This window comes from Podarcis pityusensis, assembly GCF_964106645.2.
Source record: "Podarcis pityusensis genome assembly, chromosome: 9".
Taxonomy (NCBI): Eukaryota; Metazoa; Chordata; class Lepidosauria; order Squamata; family Lacertidae; genus Podarcis; species Podarcis pityusensis.
In genome coordinates this window covers 9,068,572-9,088,006 of record NC_138034.1, presented here as the reverse complement: position 1 = coordinate 9,088,006, position 19,435 = coordinate 9,068,572, and the positions used below count along the sequence as shown (strand labels likewise).

At 44.2% G+C, this 19,435-nt stretch overlaps 1 protein-coding gene across 5 annotated transcripts in view; it reads left to right on the top strand.

Annotated features, from left to right (window-relative positions):
* Window positions 1-19,435, top strand: part of KCNIP4 (potassium voltage-gated channel interacting protein 4) — a 411,322-nt gene that overhangs the window by 119,179 nt on the left and 272,708 nt on the right. Inside the window, exon 1 of one of the 5 annotated variants that reach the window (XM_081020177.1) lies at window positions 1,127-1,563. The exons of the other annotated variants lie outside the window; for them this stretch is intronic. Coding sequence (XP_080876303.1) covers window positions 1,476-1,563 — 88 coding nt within the window. The 5' untranslated portion in view covers window positions 1,127-1,475. Of the gene's footprint in view, window positions 1-1,126; window positions 1,564-19,435 lie in introns of those variants that run through there. 5 annotated transcript variants of the gene reach the window in all.

Sequence of the window (19,435 nt, the reverse complement as noted above, 5' to 3'; positions counted from 1 at the left end):
ATTCTTCCCCAATATATGCAGTTTTGTAAATCGTGATTGGTTGGAGAACATCATCACAAAATTCAGATTACTGCGAATTCTGAAGGACACCAGAGTTTCAGTTCATCTCTTCCCTCAGAAAGTGAGAAGGTTCCCCTTTAAATGTTAACTGAAATTTCTGAAGTTCTCCTTCTTCCATAGATGACTCTGCTACTATCTGTTCCCCTAAATCCCTCCTAGGACGTACATGTGATGCATGTCTTTGGTTTTCTAGGCTCAACTCAACAGAATGTCTCTCTTCTGGGACAGCCTTTGACAAGACTTTAGTCCCTTTTCCTGACTGAAGTGAAGCCTAAGTAGGTCTGATTGTAATTGCACATATTTATCCCCTGTCAAAACTTGCTTGCTTGTCTCCTTCCTTCCCTCTATTTCCTTTTCTCCACCCTCAAATTTAGATAATAGGTTAGACATGTAAATGCTTAATAGGGTCTTTGGGGAGGGGTTTATTTTTCTCTAGAGCACTAACTACATTAATAAAACAATGCTTTAAAACAATGTTGTTGTTAAGTCTTGCAAACGGTTTGCCATCCTCTTTTCAACGAAAGTATTAAGCATTAGAAGTACTTTCCTGGAATGTGTACGTTTAATTATTTGATGACCCAGGTTGCTGTGGCCTGGTATGCTGAAGGAAATTTGCTAAAACTTTAGACTCCTTTGGGGCAGGCTGTGGAGTTTGTTATTTTTCACAGTATTTGCAATAAGCTGCAGAGTTAAGCCTGGCTGTTTATATCTGCCCCGCTGCTGCCACAACAGAATGATTGCCTTCGCCTTGATCGTTTTTTATTTCCGACAGGTGAGCTTTTGGTGTGGAAGGTTGTATATTGTCTTACTGTGGCTGGGTAGATAACCCAACCATGAACTGCACACTTTAATATATTTTTTCTTGTGCATAGCAATCATTGCAAAGCTACACACACACATCCCACCGGCAAGATTGCTCCTTGCAAAACCACAATTCAAACTGGGTGCCCTGCTATCTCTTTCCTACCTGCTTACATGCTGATTCATTGATGAGGACAAATTTCTATGTGTAGAGTTGAGGCTGCAGGCCCCGCCTCTGACTGAATGGTCGGTGAGGTTGCAGCAGTATCTGCTAGGGAGACAGCGGAGGAAAGTGTACCTTTGCTCTCCTATATCTACTACAAGTGATCATCACGTCAGACAGCTTGCGTACGGGGGTTACAGGAGGACCCGTGTATGACCGCCCTGTTCAGCATCCCCCGTCAGTTCAGTCTTTTCCTTGCATGCTTTTTCTTTTCCTCCTCTAGTCCTTTGAAGGATTCTCCCTTTTCAAACAAATCCAAAGGAGTTTGTCTGGCTTTAGTGAGGCAGCTTGTGAGCAGGCGAGCTGGGACAGAAGTTCTCTGTCAGAAACTATTCACTTTCATTAGCAAAAGTGTTCTGGCTCTCCTCAGAGGAATACCTCCCTGCATAAAATGAGTGGATGTCGAAAACGGTGTAAACGTGAAATACTGAAATTCGCCCAGTATCTTCTCAGGCTAATTACAGGTTCTCTACATACAGGTAACAACCATTATTTTCTTTATCATTAAAATGTGCAGAGTGGTAACACTGTAACTGTCTTCTTCCACTATGCTTTTTGCTCTGTTTTGTGGCGGTCTTTATTTAGTAAAATGAACGGGGAGGAGGGGAGGGATTTTAACGAATGCATTTTTGGTTGTTTAATGTAAACTATGCAGGAGCAGTACATTTGGTTAAATTGCACTGAAGTCTGCAATTGCATCCAAATCGGAACGGTGCTGTTAAACATACATATGTGTTTGCATATTTGTTTGGAGCAGAGCGCATTAAGAAATGTGGAGCATTGTGCTCTCCTGTGGGGTTTGGCATATGAAGGCAGATTTCAATGTATGAACGATGTTCACGTTATCTCAGTTGGCAAGCAGAGAGCCGCTCTTGAAATATAAATCAACTGCTGGATGTTAGCATGACATTAAAATTCTATCAGCAAGAGCTTTGGAAAGACTGCTTTTCAGGGTGTTTAAAATCTGTGAAATTTCTGCAATCTCTCTCTTGACAGCCAAGCCCTTGAAACTGAAATATTGAAAGGGGTAGGGGTGTCTGTGTGTGCACGCACTTGTGTTTGTTGATTAATCTCTGCTTTAAGGTGGGTGAAATAACAGCATGAGACCAAGTTGGAACATTTTGTTATTTAAAAAGAATTCCTTTGCAGAAGTGAGGCCAGCTGTCTCTCTTTGGAAAATACTTTTCCTATTCTGATGTGCATGTGATAAGGTATTTTTACACCCTTGTCAGGTGACAATGGTAAACGGCCCACCTTGTATGCTCCAGGTGACATTTATTTATGTTTTGATTCTGTGTTAAAAATATCAGTTTGAGGTGTGTTCTATGTGTCTGTGCAGTTTGAGGGCTGTGTGTGTGTGTATGCTATTAATAATTATAATTACATATTCATATGCATGTATTAAGGACACCGCCATGTGTCAAGTTGTAACGAGTTTGCACTTTGCTGTGTTAGAAAATCTTGCTCCTTGGAAACTCACAGAAATTGAAGGGTTCAAATCAAATTCAAAGATGCATTTTTACTGTCAGAATAAAATACATTATATTGACACTTATATCTGCGTAGAATAAATAGCCATTTCCGGTAAGCGGTTTTTATATCATTCTGGCAGTTTTGATGGTTTTGCAGAATTTAGTATAATGGAGTGCTTCTGCTACGAACATGTGTCCCGAACCTTCACCTCATCACTGTTGGTAGAATTTGTATCCTTTATTTTTAGGTCATGGTGAGCCAAACAAGGATATTAGTTATATACATTCTTTCAGGAATCTCAAATTCATATTCCTTTTATCATATTTCTTTAGGCTGCAGCACAGTGGAATGGTTGTCAGCAAATATTTCAGCTGGGGCTACAACCAGGAACTTTGGGGTCTGTGCTTTTTTGCCCCTTGTGGTGAGACTTGTCTGAATCGTTCATGGGACAGCAATGGGCTTTCAGACTCCAGGGTGGCTCCCCATGTAGGAAGCCCATTGGTTTCTCTTGATCTAATATGCCATTGCAAGCTTCTGGCTTGCACCTTGCCTAGACAAATGTGAGCTTGGTGTTGTCTAGCTGATTTTTCCTGTACTCTTATTCCCCTACCATTTTCTCTAAGTCCATGATTTCATGCTTCCTGCTCCTTGTGCTACCAGTTCTTAAGACTCCCTACAGTTAAGCAGTAAGCAGTGGGCAAAATCCAGCCAGAGTTGGAGAAATGTCAAGTTGCTAATAAATCAATTTTTAGAGAGTCGGTGTGATGTAACAGCTAGGGAAGACGTAGCCAAGGAACTGTTCTCCAGATGTTAGATTATAACTCCCTTCATCCCTGAGCATTGGCCATGGTGGCTGGGGCTGATGGGAGTTGTAGTCCGACAACTTCTAGAGGATACCACGTTGAATACCGTTGGACTTTTACTGGGTTCAAATCTATAGTAAGCCATGAAACTCCCTGGGTGATCTTGGACCAACCACTCTCTCTTAGAATAAGCTGCATTTCAGACTGACCAGGAAACCAGGTGTACTACCCTGAGCTTTTTGGCGGGTGAATCAAAAAGTGACTGGTCCCAGCATTAAAATCATATTCTGCTAGCAAATCATAGAAGAATCATAGAATTGTGGAGTTGGAAAGGACCTTAAGGATCATCTAGTCCAACTCCCTCAATGCAGGAATATGCTGCTGTCCCTTGTAAGAGTCGAACCTGCAACCTTGGTATTATCAGTGCTACTCTCTTAGCATCAGAAATGGCAGTCACTCAAATATTTTGTTGAATACTGTGCATGCAGCTCTGTCCTGTGACATGCTAGGCCACTCGTGTAAGATTGTCATATGTCCAAAATTTGGGCATGCCATCTGGTGTCTGTTTGGTTGGGGAACACTGGCCTGCAAGCACTCCAGTTGGAGAATAGCCTTTACCAAAGGTGTCATGGGCTTTGAAGACACTCAAACTCAGGATGCAAGGGAGAAACGTGCTAAGAGGAAGGCACGCTTGGCAAATCCACACCGTGATCAACTCCTGACCGGAAACCAATGTCCCCACTGTGGAAGGACGTGTGGATCCAGAATTGGCCTCCACAGTCACTTACACACTCATTGTTAAAACCGTGTTTATGGAAGACAATCTTACTCAGCTACGAATGATCGCCAAAGAAGAAGAAAAAGATTTGGGTCATTAGCTGACCCACAATCTTGCTTTCATTTTTTTTTTAAATGCAGATATGTGGTCTTAGTAAATTGAGATACACAATGTATATTGAGCAGACAATATTCTGCTTAATTGTTTAGACAGGAAAAAAGGTCAATTCCCACCTTCCATTGTCAATGAAAAAAGTCGCACTCACAATTAACATGTCTGGTTCTCTGCTGGCAGCTCTGTCCTCAGTCTCCCTGACATTCACACATGACATTTTCTATTCTGGTGCCCAAAGAAGTGCATGGCCAACACCAGAGACAACCACCCTATATTGCAAAACCACTGAGCTGAACTTCAGTCATGAGCAAAGCAGCAAGAAAAGTACAGGGCTGACTGGAGTGGGGGGTGGGGTGGATTTACTGTTCAAGAAGGAGGAGACTGGAAGGCAACCAGCTGGAGCAATAACCCATGAGAGCCAAGGACAAGCAGTGTTTGGGAACACAGAGAGGCCTGCAGGTTGACGAGGGGAAGCTGATGGTTCCCAACTGCAGGCCTGGCCCACCCATTAGGCAAAGTGAGACAACTGCCTCAGATGGCAGGATCCACAGAGGCAGCAGATCTGGTCTCCAGGGAATGCACTGTTTCATCCCACCCCAAGGGAGGAAATGTTGGGGGCAGCCCTCTGGAGTCTCCTGGGCTCTGCACCCACCTGTCATGATTCGGAGTGGACTCCTTCTCTTCCCCCTGCCCTCTATGACAGCCTTTGATTTCTATTTCAACTGTTGAATAAGGTTAATTTGATGTTCCACCCTTGTTCCTGACATAGATCTTCACTCACCTCTTCTTCCCTGGCACCTGAGGGAGGGGCACCATTTTGTGGTTTGCCTCAGGTGCCAAAATGTCTTGGGCTGGCCCTACCAGCCGGATCTATAGCAGTTCTAGGCCTCAGATGATGCTCACTGTTTTTGTTCCCTTGTCTTTCTCTTTGTAATCCTTTCCAGGAAAGTTTTCTAGTGCCTCGAAGGAGTCACTGTTTCTAATAACAAAAACTGGGGCCAGTCAACTTGATTTGGCTATATGAAGCTTTGCCACGACCGGGGAGCGCGTGTGGTGTGGTCCACACAACAGGAGCCTGTGGCATCGGTCTTCACACTCTGGTCCCACCAGAATCCCTTCTGAATAGTGATTTTCTTCTTTATTTCCCTCTTGCACAGGCTGACAAGTAAGAATGCAGAATTTTTGAAACCTTCTTCTTGTCAGCCTGAGCTCTGCTGGTTTCTGCTCTGATGACTATAGCTGAGGGAAACTAGTAACAAGACCACATGCGCTAACTCTTATGCGCTGCCCAGATGTTCTGGTTCCTAGACTGCTAAAAATAAGTAATTTCAAGGGAAAATATGCTGTTGTCCTCTGTTCACACAAAAGTGCTTTGTTTTCTATTGGAGGATCCACTTCAAGGAGGTGGGCAAAGCGATCTGGGTGGCCCTCTGTGCCGAATTTGGGCCAAGAGATCATAACATTGGTTATTAGCCAAGCAAATTTTATGCACTGTTTCATCTAAAATTAAAATTAGCATTCATCAAGATGCTGTTTTTGTTTCCAAAAAGAAATGGCAAGGAAAGCCAAATAATAATGTGAAATGTGTGCTTAATCAGTGTTAAAACTCCTGAGTTCAGCTCTTCTCGGATTTATTTATTTACTAAAACTCCTTTCTGAGTCCGGAACAAATTTATACAAGAGTCTATGACGTATAAGTTGATCTTAATTCCTACATGCAGTCACTGGTAGACATGTTAATCCCAAAAAGGCAGTTTCTGCACATTCTGTTGGGGGAAGTGAGGGGCAGATGGGTCTTGTCAACCTGGGAACGTAGCCCTTCTAGAAGAAGGAAAAGTCTGAAACTAAATTAATAATAATAATAAAATTTTATTTACATCCCGCCCTCCCCAGCCGAAGCCGGGCTCAGAGCGGCTGACAACAGTAAAGTAATAAAGCATTCTAAAATCAATTCATTATAAAAATCAGTTCAAATCAAACTAATGGCAACCATTGGCCTAGAGTTCTGTGAGGAATATCAAAGGAGGGGGTCAGGCTGTGCCTTGGCCAAAGGCCTGGTGGGACAGCTCTGTCTTGCAGGCCATGCGGAAAGATGTCAAATCCCTCAGGGCCCTAGTCTCTTGTGACAGAGCATTCCACCGGATTGGAGCCACAACCGAAAAGCCTTGGCTCTGGTTGAGGCCAGACTAACCTCCCTGTGGCCTGGGACCTCCAAGATGTTTTTTTTTTTTTTTTTTTTTGAAGACCGTAAGTTCCTCTGTGGGACATACCAGGAGACGCGGTCCCATAGGGTCCTAGGCTGTATAGGGCTTTAAAGGTTAAAATCAGCACCTTAAACCTGATCCTGTACTCCACCAGGAGCCAGTGCAGATGGTATAGCACTGGGTGAATGTGATCCCGCAGCGAAGACCCCATAAGGAGTCTCGCCACGGCATTCTGCACCCGCTGAAGTTTCTGGGTCATTCTCAAGGGCAGCCCCACGTAGAGTGAGTTACAATAATCCAGTCTGGAGGTGACCGTCTCATGGATCACAGTGGCTAGGTCAGCGTGAGAGAGGTTACCAGACCTCCCTGTTTCCTGGGGACAGTCCCCGGATTTACAAATCAGTCCCCTGACAAAATCAATCTATTTAGTAGGAAGTTGAAAAGTGTCCTCGGATTCATTGAAAAAAAATCTGGTAACCTTTCCCTAAACTTCCACTGCCTTGTAGTTATATTCATTCATGAGAAAGGCTTCTGGAGTGAACCCTGTGGAAAAATCCATACCTTCTGCCTTGTGGGACATCTTCAGGAGAAGAAAGGGCTAAGGAATAAACCCTACACAAATCCAGAGTGGAGTCTCTAAGATGGTTGGATGGTTCCTTGTACTCCTTCCAGCATCTCCTGCAGCCAAGCTGGTGCCAAACGTATTGCTCTGCTTTCGTTTGGACTACATAAGCAAGGACAAGACTACCCAGTCTTGTCATCTGGGTAGCCCAGGACCTCCATACACACTGCCCAGGCTTGCACCCTGGGGAGGTCACTTTGATGCTGCTAATGCAGCAAAAACAATGAGAGAAGCAGCAATTACAAGTTTGCAGCCACAGCTGTTGCTGTGATTCTCCAGCAGTTTGACTCCACCCCCGGAGGCGGACTCCATTGCCTCTCAAGCAGACAGGTGCCAACAATATCTGTACATCCAGTAAGGGGGACCATGGCCACTGACTATGGTCTGTTGATGCAGTCCCTGATATCTGTGCTTCCATGCATTTAGCCTGCACATGAAGGGAACAAACAAAAGGGACTTTTGTTAACCATTATCCGGACTTCTGTAGCCTCCTTTATTGGGGGTATTACTCTTGAATCTAATTAATTTCAAATTAATTAGAAATTAATTAAAGGAAACCTTTCATATAATCTGAATCAGGGTTTAAAGCACTGTGTGATAACAGTACAGTGGTGCCTCGCAAGACGAAATTAATTCGTTCCGCGAATTTTGTCGTCTTGCGATTTTTTTCGTCTTGCAAAGCACGGTGTCAGGAAAGTTTTGGAAAAGCTTCAAAAATCACCAAAGTCTTTAAAAACCTCAAAAAAGGCTACCACACCGCGTTCTATGAGTTGCTCCTCGAAGTCAAGTCACAACTGTATTAACGGTGTTAAGAAAAAGGAAACAAACTTGCAAGACGTTTCCGTCTTGCGAAGCAAGCCCATAGGGAAAATCGTCTTGCGAAGCAGCTCAAAAAACAAAAAAACCTTTCGTCCAGCGAGTTTTTTGTCTTGCGAGGCATTCGTCTTGCGAGGTACCACTGTAGTTAACATTCTTGTTCCAAAAAGCCCTTTTCTTTGCACACAGGTTATATAAAATTGAATTCGGGAACTAATTAGTGATGGTTTCCGCATGTAATAGTTTTGGCGTTTTGATTTATTTATTTTTCTAGCTGAGAACACTGGTGAACAATAAGTAAATAAATAAATCTAGTTTCCTTATCTCTGACCAGAGAGAATAAATGAAAACACTATCTGCAGTAAGTCACTAAAAAAAATCTCTCTTCTCTCCGCACCATGATGTTGAAAAACAATGTTTTATTCTGTGTGCAGCAGCTGAGAATTTTCATGGTCATCTTTAATATGTGCCTCAATATGTGTTTATCAAGAGGCAGCTGCCTCCCAAGCTGGCAGCAGGTAAAAATGATTGATTCAGTAACTGCAGAAGTAGGAAGCAGTTGGTCGAAGATGGCGACGAGGTAAGACGCATTTGCCGGAGTTCATTTCGAATCCTCCCTAAAATCTGTGTTGTGGCACCCAGCCTTTCAAGTTCTTGCTGAAGATTGTATCAGAGTGCTGGAACCCATGCCAGGAGTTCACATTGCTGATAATTGTAAAGCCTGCATCGTAAATCAGCTTTAATGAGCAGATAATTGTATTCTCCGGCAGCCTTGGAAGCAGCCTTTGACTTACTGGTTTTCCGCCAGCTTACAGCCAGCTGTATTTCTATTTCTACCACCTTTTATTACCTTTTAAGCACTGCTATTTTAAAAGACTCATAATGATGGGCCAAGGCAAACGCCTAAGGGATTGTGACGAGGCTCTGTCCTCCCCAAGAGCCAAACAATTAAAAACCGACCCCCCCGTGTCTGGCAAACGGAGTGACCCCACTGAACACTACTATGGGGTGAAAACTCAGAACCGTTTCTACCCTCTAACGTCTCCAGAAACGACGTCAACACCAGAGGAATTATTTTTACCTCAGACTAAAACCACGGACGGCAAGCTTGGAGGAAGAGGGAGTGTCCCATTGAGGGTGGTGCAGGACGCTGGAGCTGAGGACTGCGCAAGACAAGAACAACAGGAACATCTCCATCTTGTGGTCAGAACCCTTAATTGCATATTCAAGAAGATTGATGTGCTATCCTCCCAGCTATGTAACCTCGAACAGAAAATTGATAACCTCTGGTCAGAGTTTAAACCAACTGTAGATACGGGGGACTTGAAGTGCCAGAGGTCCTTACCTCCAACCAAAAAAAGAAGTGTGATCCCTAAATATAAACCAAATCCTGCACTGAAACATCAAGCGTTGTCCCTGCAACCTAAGAAAATCTGCCTAAACATCGGGGCAGGGTCACCAAGGTGGCTTACTCTGAGTGGAGTTAAAAAGCATCTAAGCAATCTCCTAAACATAGAAATCTCACAATGCGATCTTATTGCAGTATTACCTTTGAACCAACACCTCAGGCAACAGAAAGTGATGCTTGCGTTTTACTCTCCAAGGATCCCTTCAGCTATCATCAGGCAGAAATCACTCTTGGCTAGGTATGATATCATCCCAACAAGAGTTTTTATGGATAGCATGACCCACCCCCTTCTACTTGCCGGCCACGGCACGGAGCAGACTCTGTCGGAGAGGTCAGGAGTACCTCGGGACATCGAGCCTCCTCTCTCGGAGGATATCCACCCGTACCGAAACTGGACTTACCCTACGCCCCCACGAGCTTTAAAGAAACCCACTGGCGCAAGTAATTCTCTGACCCCGCCGGAGGAAAGAGAGCTTTTAGCCACCTTTGGCGACCTTCCACCGAGAGAACAACAAGAAATAATTGATAGACTAGAAGTACTAAATCATCAGCTCATACATGTCCAGAAGAACGGAAAAGTCCTGCCCACTTTTCAGGATATCCCTGCCAGCTTTTCGGAGTCGTGTTTTAAGGAAGCAGGAAGTCTTCCTTACCTTAGTCCAGCTCCTAAACCCATGCCTCCCCCTCTTGTGGGCAAAACCCACCGACGCTTGGCAGACCCAGGTCTTGCCTCACAAGTTGGCCTCTCATCCCAACTCTTGATAAATTTTGACTCGCCCTCCAAGAGTCCCCCGCTGAGGAGTGTAACTCAGAGTTCCTTCCACCAAAACAATTCCTTACCATCTAATCCATCAATGCCGGAATTGGAGTCTTCATACTCCCCTGAGCGGCATAGACCCGACATACAAACGGTACCAGTACGCCGAGCATCCCCCGTACCTTCGCCAGTACCAGGTCAGGGGAGTGCTCCACCTACATCAAAAAATGGCCCGGATTTGATTGAAGACCCGGCCGGACATATAAACCAAATGGTTTCATCGGCGACCTTTGGACCTCGCGGTGGGGCAGTCTCAGCAAATCCAGTGGAGTTTCCCACTGAAGTGTCCGCCCTTGGGTTAGCCAGCGGGAGACCCGTTTTGTCGCCCCAGCCAGAATACCTCACTACCAACTTTAAGACTAGGTACCTTCAGCAGGTGCCTGCCATGCAAAGTAAAATAACTGACTTTTTTGTGGGGTCTGCCTTACCTCCAAAGGACTCACATTTCTCCCCGAAATGACAGCGAATTGGTCACAACAGGAACTCCCCCCTATCAGTCCTCAGCTGGAACATTGCGGGCTGGAGGGGAAAAAAACTTGACCCAGAATTCTTGGAGTATATTAACCTGTTTCATATTATCTTGTTCCAAGAATCGTGGGAAGTAGAGAAAATTGCCCTAAATGGCTTTGAGCTTCTAGAACTCCCTGCCTGCCCCTCTCAGAAAGGAGGCCGCCCCAAAGGGGGCCAAATAATAGGCATCTCCCTCAACCTACATTCTAAATTTACTCTAGTACAGGCCTTGCCTCCTTACGCCCTTACCGGGCTGATTGAGGGGGAAAAGATCTCACTTCTAGTTACAAATGTTTACTTGCCACCTGGGGGTTCTTCCTCCGAACTGGGCTCTAAATGGGGCTCGCTAGAAGAGCATTTGCTCTCATGCTATGTTAAGTTTCCAAACACCCCGGCCATAATAGGTGGCGATTTTAACGCCCGCACAGCAGCAAATTGGGACTCGCTGACCAAAGCTAAATGGTGGGTTACCCCAAACCTTGATAATTATGATCTGGAACATATCATGAGGAGAACTTCTAAAGACCAACGAGCAAATGAGGCTGGAGTACTCCTCTATCAAATGGCCATCCGTTTAAATCTGGTCCCCCTAAACGGCACATGCCTCCCTGATATTCCAGGGGATTTCACTCACCTGAGCGTCAAATCAAACAGCGTCCTCGATTACCTGTTGGTCTCCAGTGATCTACTTAAGTGTATTTCCACCTTTAAGATCGAGAATGTACAATCTAGTGATCATCTTCCTCTGGTAGCCAAGCTTTCCCTGAACTGGCAGTCGGAGGCCCATAGACATGCGACCCAGATGGTAACCAACGAATCTCTCCAAGTAAGAGGAATCAAATGGTCGGAGACCCAGGCTCAAAGGTATCAGGAATTCTTTCAAAAAGAAATCCTCGGGCCCCATTCCAACATAGGCTCTGCCTCAGATGAGCATAGCATAGTGTTGAAACGCTTCCACCATCATACGACTGATCTTACGTCCTTCTTCAGGTTACCACCCAAAATATTAAATCGAAACGAGTATACTTACGGTGCCCCCTGGTATAATTCTCAGTGCAAACAAGCAAGACAGCGCCTTCGTGCTATATATAATGTATATAAGACCTCTGATGCATCTACTCTGCCAGCTAGTTATGCACAAGCCAAGCAAGTTTACAAACGCACGCAGAAAATTGCCAAACGTGAGTGGCAACAAAATCGCTGGCAAGCCTTGATTACTGCTTCAAAGCCACATAGATCCAGGGAATTCTGGTCTTTGATTAATAGAAGGGCGAGGAAATACCCAAGGGCTGTCATCCCAGCACCGACATGGGAATTGTTCCTGAAGAAATGTTTCTCACAGGCAGATGCCCCCTCCGACCATCTGATGCATCTGTTTTCCCACCTACCTATTTGGCCTTCCACCGATCCTGACGAAATAGCTAAGCTAATAGCCCAGCTGAAACCGGGCAAAGCCCCAGGGCCCGACCTGATCCCTGCTGAAGCCATCAAACTACACCCAAAATGGTGGGCTGGCATCTTGGCCAAAACCTTCGACGCAATCAACGCTTCCGGTCTCATCCCCAAAATATGGAAGGAGGCCATTATAGTACCAATTCATAAAAAAGGTTCTCCAATGGAGCCGGAAAACTACCGCAACATCAGCCTCCTCTCGATCATAGGGAAAATTTATGCCAGCTTTTTGCTGACTAAACTATCGCGATGGGTAGATGAGACTAACCAGATTGGCCATGAACAAGCAGGGTTCAGAACTAAACGTTCTACAACTGATCATGCGATAGTTCTTTACCATCTGGCACGGAAGTACTCCTCCCCTCCCCGGGGCTACCTTTGTGCTGCCTTCTTAGATCTAAAGGCAGCCTTTGACAGCGTTCCTAGAAATATTCTTTGGGAGAAACTTGCGAAACAGGGCATCGATAGAAGACTCCTATGGCTTATAAGTCAGCTCCACGAAGGTACCCATGCCAGAGTGAGACTTACTCCTGCGGGCGACCTCACAAATTCGATACCAATAAACAAGGGAGTGCGCCAAGGATGTATACTGGCTCCCTGCCTATTCAACCTATTCATCAGCGACATGCGAGCACCCCTAGTCAACTCATCTCCAAGTACACACGCGCCTAGACTAGCGGATTACCGCTGTCCACTCCTTTTATATGCGGACGATGCGGTAATTCTATCTTATACACGTGTTGGACTAACCAGAGCTCTGAAGATCTTTGCCACGTATTGTCAACTCAACCAATTAACCATCAACCATGTTAAATCTAAGATTCTGATTTTCACCAGAAGTCGGAGATTATACGAATGGAAGCTTGGCGGAGCAAAAATAGAGCAAGTCCTAAAATTTCAATACCTAGGAGTTATTTTTCAATACAATTTGGGGTGGAAAGCACAAATTCAACACCTACTTAATAAGGCCAAAACTCTGTCATATGCGCTCCTCCGATTTTTCTTTTCGGATGGAGCTTTGCATGTTCCCTCGGCCCTAAAGGTGTTCAAGGCAAAAGTGGTTACCGCGCTTGCCTATGCTGCCCCGCTCTGGGCCGTGATGACAGATCTTGCTCCTCTTGAGACTCTGCAAAACCAATTCCTACGTCGGATCCTAATGCTTCCCCTGTGCGTAAGTAACGCAGCCATGCGACTAGAATTGAAGATCGCATCCCTAGAAACCTGCCTGTGGAAGCAAGTCTTCAGTTATTGGTTATCATTGTGGCATAGATTACCAGACCATTACCTTGTCCAATGCTTATGGCGAGATGAATTCTCCAGCCTTTGGACTAGTAGAATTCATGCCAAACTCCTGAGTTACGGAATCTCTCCCTTAGATTCCCTAAAACTAGATCAAATCACTGCTCAAAGACTGATCCGCCAAAGACTGGATGACATCGATTTACAGCGAAATTATACGCTGGGGGGAGGTGTTTGTTCGCCCCAGAACATTGGTATTACTTTAACTTACTGCGTTCCATCATACCTCTCCTCCCTTTCGACTGTTGCCCATAGGCTGGCCTTCACCAAAGCGAGGTTTAACGTTTTTCCCTCCAATGTTCTGAGACATAGATTCTCAAAGGGCCAAGCCTCCGCCATGTGCGAATGTGATAAGGAGACGCCGGAGTCGCTTCAGCACATTATGTTCACTTGCCCCTTGTTCAACGGGCCACGGGCAAATTTGTTGGGATCAATCATGCAGAAACTAGAGGGTACCCCACCAAAATTCCACCTTGCCCAAATCTTGCAGGATAAGGATACCCATACGACCCTGAAAGTGGCTAGGTTTCTGGTCGCTGTCCTTACCCAAAAGCGTTGCCAAGGAGCACTACAAGCTAATTAAGGCGCAGTATGTCATTCCATCTCATAGTATTTTATTGTTACAGTGGTGTTTTAGCGGCTGTTTTTACCCACGTGCACAAGCTGTTATTTATGTCTTGTTTTTTTCTGTATGGGCCTATGGCCGTAATAAATATTATTATTATTATTATTAACTGCAGAAGTCAACAACTGCCAGCGTGGGGAATATTGACAGAATTGTGTGAATCGTTCATAATCCTTTATGTATTTAGCAATTTTGTTTCCTGCATATACTGACCACAATGGCATTTTCCAAACGACTTCTTTGATTAATTTATCCCTTATGACCCCCCACTACCTGCTCTCCCCATAGACCTGAACTGCTGATGTTTGGAAAGGGCTCCTTTAGGGATCAAGCCCATGGGATGTAGAATAGCCATGATCTACCCCAGCAGATAAGGGACGTGGGTGGCGCTGTGGGTTAAACCACAGAGCCTAGGACTGGCTGATCAGAAGGTCGCGGTTCGAATCCCCGCAATAGGGTGAGCTCCCGTTGCTCGGTCCCTGCTCCTGCCAACCTAGCAGTTCGAAAGCACGTCAAAGTGCAAGTAGATAAATAGGTACCGCTCTTGTGGGAAGGTAAACGCCTTTTCCGTGTGCTGCTCTGGTTCGCCAGAAGCGGCTTGACCCGGAAGCTGTATGCCGGCTCCCTCGGCCAATAAAGCGAGATGAGCGCCACAACCCCAAAGTCGGCCACAACTGGACCTAATGGTCAGGGGTCCCTTTACCTTTTTTACCCCAGCAGGTGTGATGCAGGGAGAACCAACTTTGATAGAGGAAGCAAGTTAACCCTTCCTGTCCCTCTGCCCCAGATCCATTTCCAGGTTCTAAGTCTCATCTCCACCCACTGCCCTAACGATAGTCAAGGTACAGTGGCCCTCAGTGAGAGGGGGAAATGTTTAGGGTTCAGAGGGAGTTATCATGACATCCTTACTTCTGGAAAACTTGCTTGACTTCTGCCATTTGGCAAATGGTGGGTAGCTGGGCTTTGCAATGATTTGCAAAGGATGTCGTGATTAACTTGATTTTATGCTGCTGTCTTATGTGTGGTTTTTTGTAGGATGTAGGTTTTGTAGAATGCAGGTGGCGCTGTGGTCTAAACCACTGAGCCTCTTGGGTTTGCTGATCGGAAGCTCCTGCCAACCTAGCAGTTTGAAAGCATGCCAGTGCAAGTAGATAAATAGGTACTGCTGTGGCAGGAAGGTAAACAGCGTTTCCGTGAGCTCTGGTTTCCGTCACAGTGTTCCGTTTCACCAAAAGCTGTTTAGTCCTGCTAGCCACATGACCCGGAAAACTGTCTGTGGACAAACGCTGGCTCCCTTGCCCTGAAAGTGAGATGAGGCCTTTGACTGGACTTAACCGGCCAGGGGTCCTTTACCTTTTACCTTTACCTTTTAAAAATTGTATTTATGAAATTCCGTTTTATCCTTTTCAAATAGTTTGTATGCTGCCTTGATTGAGTGTCTGACAAGCTTAATGACTTGGATGTGCCATTGAAATCAGCCCCAATTAAGCACCACATTTATGATTAAGTATGCATGGAAGGGGTTTTTTTTTTTTGTAACAGGATGACTTTGTTTAATGTAAATTACATGAATTAATTAAAATTTTACTTAAAATAATAAAAATTATATGTTCACTTACAAGCAGGACACCTGCATAAGTTCTTCTAAGTTTGAGTAGTTACTTTTCTGGTTTTGCTTTTGGTTAAACATGCACAAGAATGCATTCTGCTGCTTAAAGATTGCTTGAGATCAGTTGCTGGAACTAAGTTTGGAATTTATATTCACTCAAGACCAAGTTGTTAAAAAATATACAGAATTTTGCAGCTTACAGATATCACAAATGCACAAAGTACTTTACAGTCATTCTCACAGACATGCACCTGATTTAGTACAGTGTTTTTCAAATAGTACACCTTGGGCCACCTACCAAGTGTCCCCTCAATTTGCTTACTCTCCCTCTTGCACCATAGCCTTTTGGTTTGGCCATTACCAACATCAGCAGCTCCTTGCATGCTGGAAAAAGGCTATCTGGAGTAGCCTGTCTGGAGACAGTTCAGGGGGAAGGAGGGAACGAAGACCCTTTAGGCCTCATTAGGGAAAGCACGCCTCGGTTTAAGAACGGTTTCGGTTTAAGAATGTACTTCCGGAATGGATTAAGTTCATAAACTGAGGTACCACTGTACTATTATTAAATAGGACATCTGAAGACAGCCCTGTATAGGAAAGGTTTCTTAAATGTTTAATGTTTCGTTACATTTTTATATTTATTATTTATTAATATGTATTATTATACAGTGGTACCTCGGGTTACAGACGCTTCAGGTTACAGACTCCGCTAACCCAGAAATAGTACCTCGGGTTAAGAACTTTACCTCAGGATGAGAATGGAAATTGTGCGGCGGTGGTGGGAGGCCCCATTAGCTAAAGTGGTACCTCAGGTTAAGAACAGTTTCAGGTTAAGAACGGACCTCCAGAACGAATTAAGTTCTTAAACCGAGGTACCGCTGTATTATTATTTTATATTTTATATATTTTTGTTATTCTTTTGGACATCCCTATTTTTATCAGAGAAACGTTGGAGGGTATGCGTGTGTACAATGCTGGTGGCCATATGTGAGAATTGTTGCTGGAGGCAGTATGTTTCTGAATGCTAGTTTGCTTGGAATTTCAGGTAGGCAGAGTGCTGCTGCCTGTATGCCCTCCTTCGCAGGCTGGTCAGTCACTATGAGAAGACTAGGCTGGGACTTCCGGGTTGGTGCCTCTGGCAATGGCGGATTTCCTCCGATCGGGAGGAACCTGCTCCGCAAAAACAGGGTCTGAACCGCCACGGCGAGGCGGAGACCCATTAAAAACCACAGGCGGGAGAAGCCTGTGGACGTGGGATTCGGCTGGCACCTTTGCGCCTCCCCTACTCGCAGGGAAACCCTGTTTTGGGGATCCGGAGTGACGTGGGGTGAGTGGCGCGGTGCTTTGAATCGACTGCTTTTTTCACGGAGTGAAGCCGCATTGCTGTTGCCGGAGAGTGCTGACTTTTTCCTGTGGACAATTGGATTTCAAACAACTACTTGTGAGTAAATCGGAAAATTGGATTTTTAAATACTTTAATTCGGGAGGTCACAAACAGGAAGTCCGCCTTCCTTTTTTGTAAATTGACTGAAGCAAAGACGTTACAAGAAAAGTTTTTGGCAAAGGATTAAATTTCCACCGGTTTAAAGTTACAAAACCCCCTTGGGAAGCAGGAGAAGAGGGGGAAATTTTGGATATAGTGAGCCTGCAGGAGAGAGTGAAGAAATCAGATTACCACTGCTTTGAACCTGGGAACGGGCTGCCAGATGATGATTGAAGAGAGTGCTTTTGACAGAATGGATTTGACAGTTAGCTAAACAAGAGTAAGATACTGTTTCCATTGTCCCTTTCTGCGTTTAAAAAAAAGAGGAAAAGTAACTGAAATTTTATCTTTAATGTTTGAAATTGTGTTTAAAAGAACTGATACAAGTGGAGACTGTTTCCCTCTAGAGGGAGCTTTTGAAACTGTAACAGGACTGTAACTGGGGAATTTCCACCTGCAGAAAAGGAGTTTGGGAACCAGAGAGCGACCTTGGGCTATTTAAAAATGTTGATAGGAGAGGCCATTGTGACTGTTTTATGTAAGATAAGCTGTTCGCTGGGACAGCTTCACAAGAAGATGGATGATATGAAAAGTTGATAATTTGGAACAGAATGTGACCAACTTGAGTCAAAAAGCGAACACTAACACAGAAATAATTCAGGACTTGGTACAGGAACCCATTTTGGCAGGACAAATGGTGGAGGAGAAGGAGGAGAAGGAGAAGGAGAAGGAGAAGGAGAAGGAGAATGCAGCTGTTGTTCAACATAAAATAATACAAGTGAGATCTGTGGATTTACAGAAGCAAATTGGAGATTATAAATTGAGGCCTTCTATGATTGAATTCAGGAAAAGTCAGACTCCGAGGAATGGATCCCGGTTTGGATTAAAGAAGGAAAGTTGGAAAGAGCCCTCTATGCAGGGACTAACTGACTTTTGGGACATGGACTCGGGCCTGGAGGAGATTGAAGTTTTGGGGGCCTTTGGAATTGGAGGAACTTTGAAATATACCCGGAAATACTTTATGGACTGTAGTTTTAACTATGGAAACTCAGCTGATTTGTCCAGAAGGAAGAAAAGGATTGACAGGTTGGAATTTCCCCGAGATTGGCTCTTTAGCATTAAAGAAAATGAAGAAGACCTGCAGAAGGGACTTGGAAAAGAGTTAAGAGCTTCGGACATAAGGTCACCAGGTTGATGGACTTTATGGAATTGACAGAAAGGACTGGCAGAATCCGAAACCTGGGAGAAGAGATGGTGGAAGAAGATTGGAAAATTTAAACTTTTTTTATAGACTTATGCTAAAACTAATGAGTGATAGAAAAATGGTGGAATGATTTTTTATTTTTTATTTCTTATTTCTTATGGGCGTAATAGAAATGTTATAAGGAGTTAAGTACATATAAGTAATTTAGTTTTAATGGAAAATAAGGTTAAAATAATACGTTATTTACAATATCACAGAAAATGGAGAGAGATGGAAAGGATTTGCTGAAACAATTAATAGAAGTGGAATACAAAAAGGGAGGTGTGAGGAGGTTGAGGAAACAAGGGAATGAAAGATAGAGTATGAAAAAGAGAGGATGTATGTTTTTAAATTGTTTTTGTTTTGGGGAGTGGGGTTTGTTTAGTTTAGCTTAATGTGTTTAGTTTTGAGTTTAGGTTGTGTTCTGTATTGTTTATATATTGTATTGTATGGTGTTTGGTGTGTTTTTTCTTCTATTTGTTTTTTTTCTCTGTTTTTTCTTCTGTTTTTTCTTTTTTTCTTTTTTCTTTCTCTCTTTTTGTAATCTATAAAAGTAATAAATATTATTTTAAAAAGAAGAAGAAGAAGACTATGCTGGACTAGATGAGAGATTGACCTGGTCTAACAAGCTCTTCTTATGTTTTTAAGGCTTTTTGCTTCTGCTGCAAAACATTTCCAGGCAGTGTCTCAGCTAGTGCCAGTTCTTCACTTGGGAGTACTGGTTACCAGTGAGTGGGAAACCTTGAGTGACATTCTGAAACAGCATGAAAAGCCACTCAGACATTTCACTGCATGTCGTAATGGATAGGAATGGAATCTAGTACTCTTGCTTTCCCCCCCACTTTTTTGCATTGGAGAAAAAACAACAACACAGCCATTGAGCACAGCTCGGCCAGTCTGCAAGGGTGTAAGTTGCGTGGGAGAGGAAATTACTTGAGGTGCGTAAAAATGAGACACGCGGGAGTGGGGGAGGAAAAATTTAAAAGTAAAATACCTTATCCTCTACTTACAGCCTCTGGGGAGGCTGAGTCACAGTTCCTCCAGAGCTAATGTCTCTGCACTCAGCACGAAGAAAGCTGACATATGGAACTCCTTGCC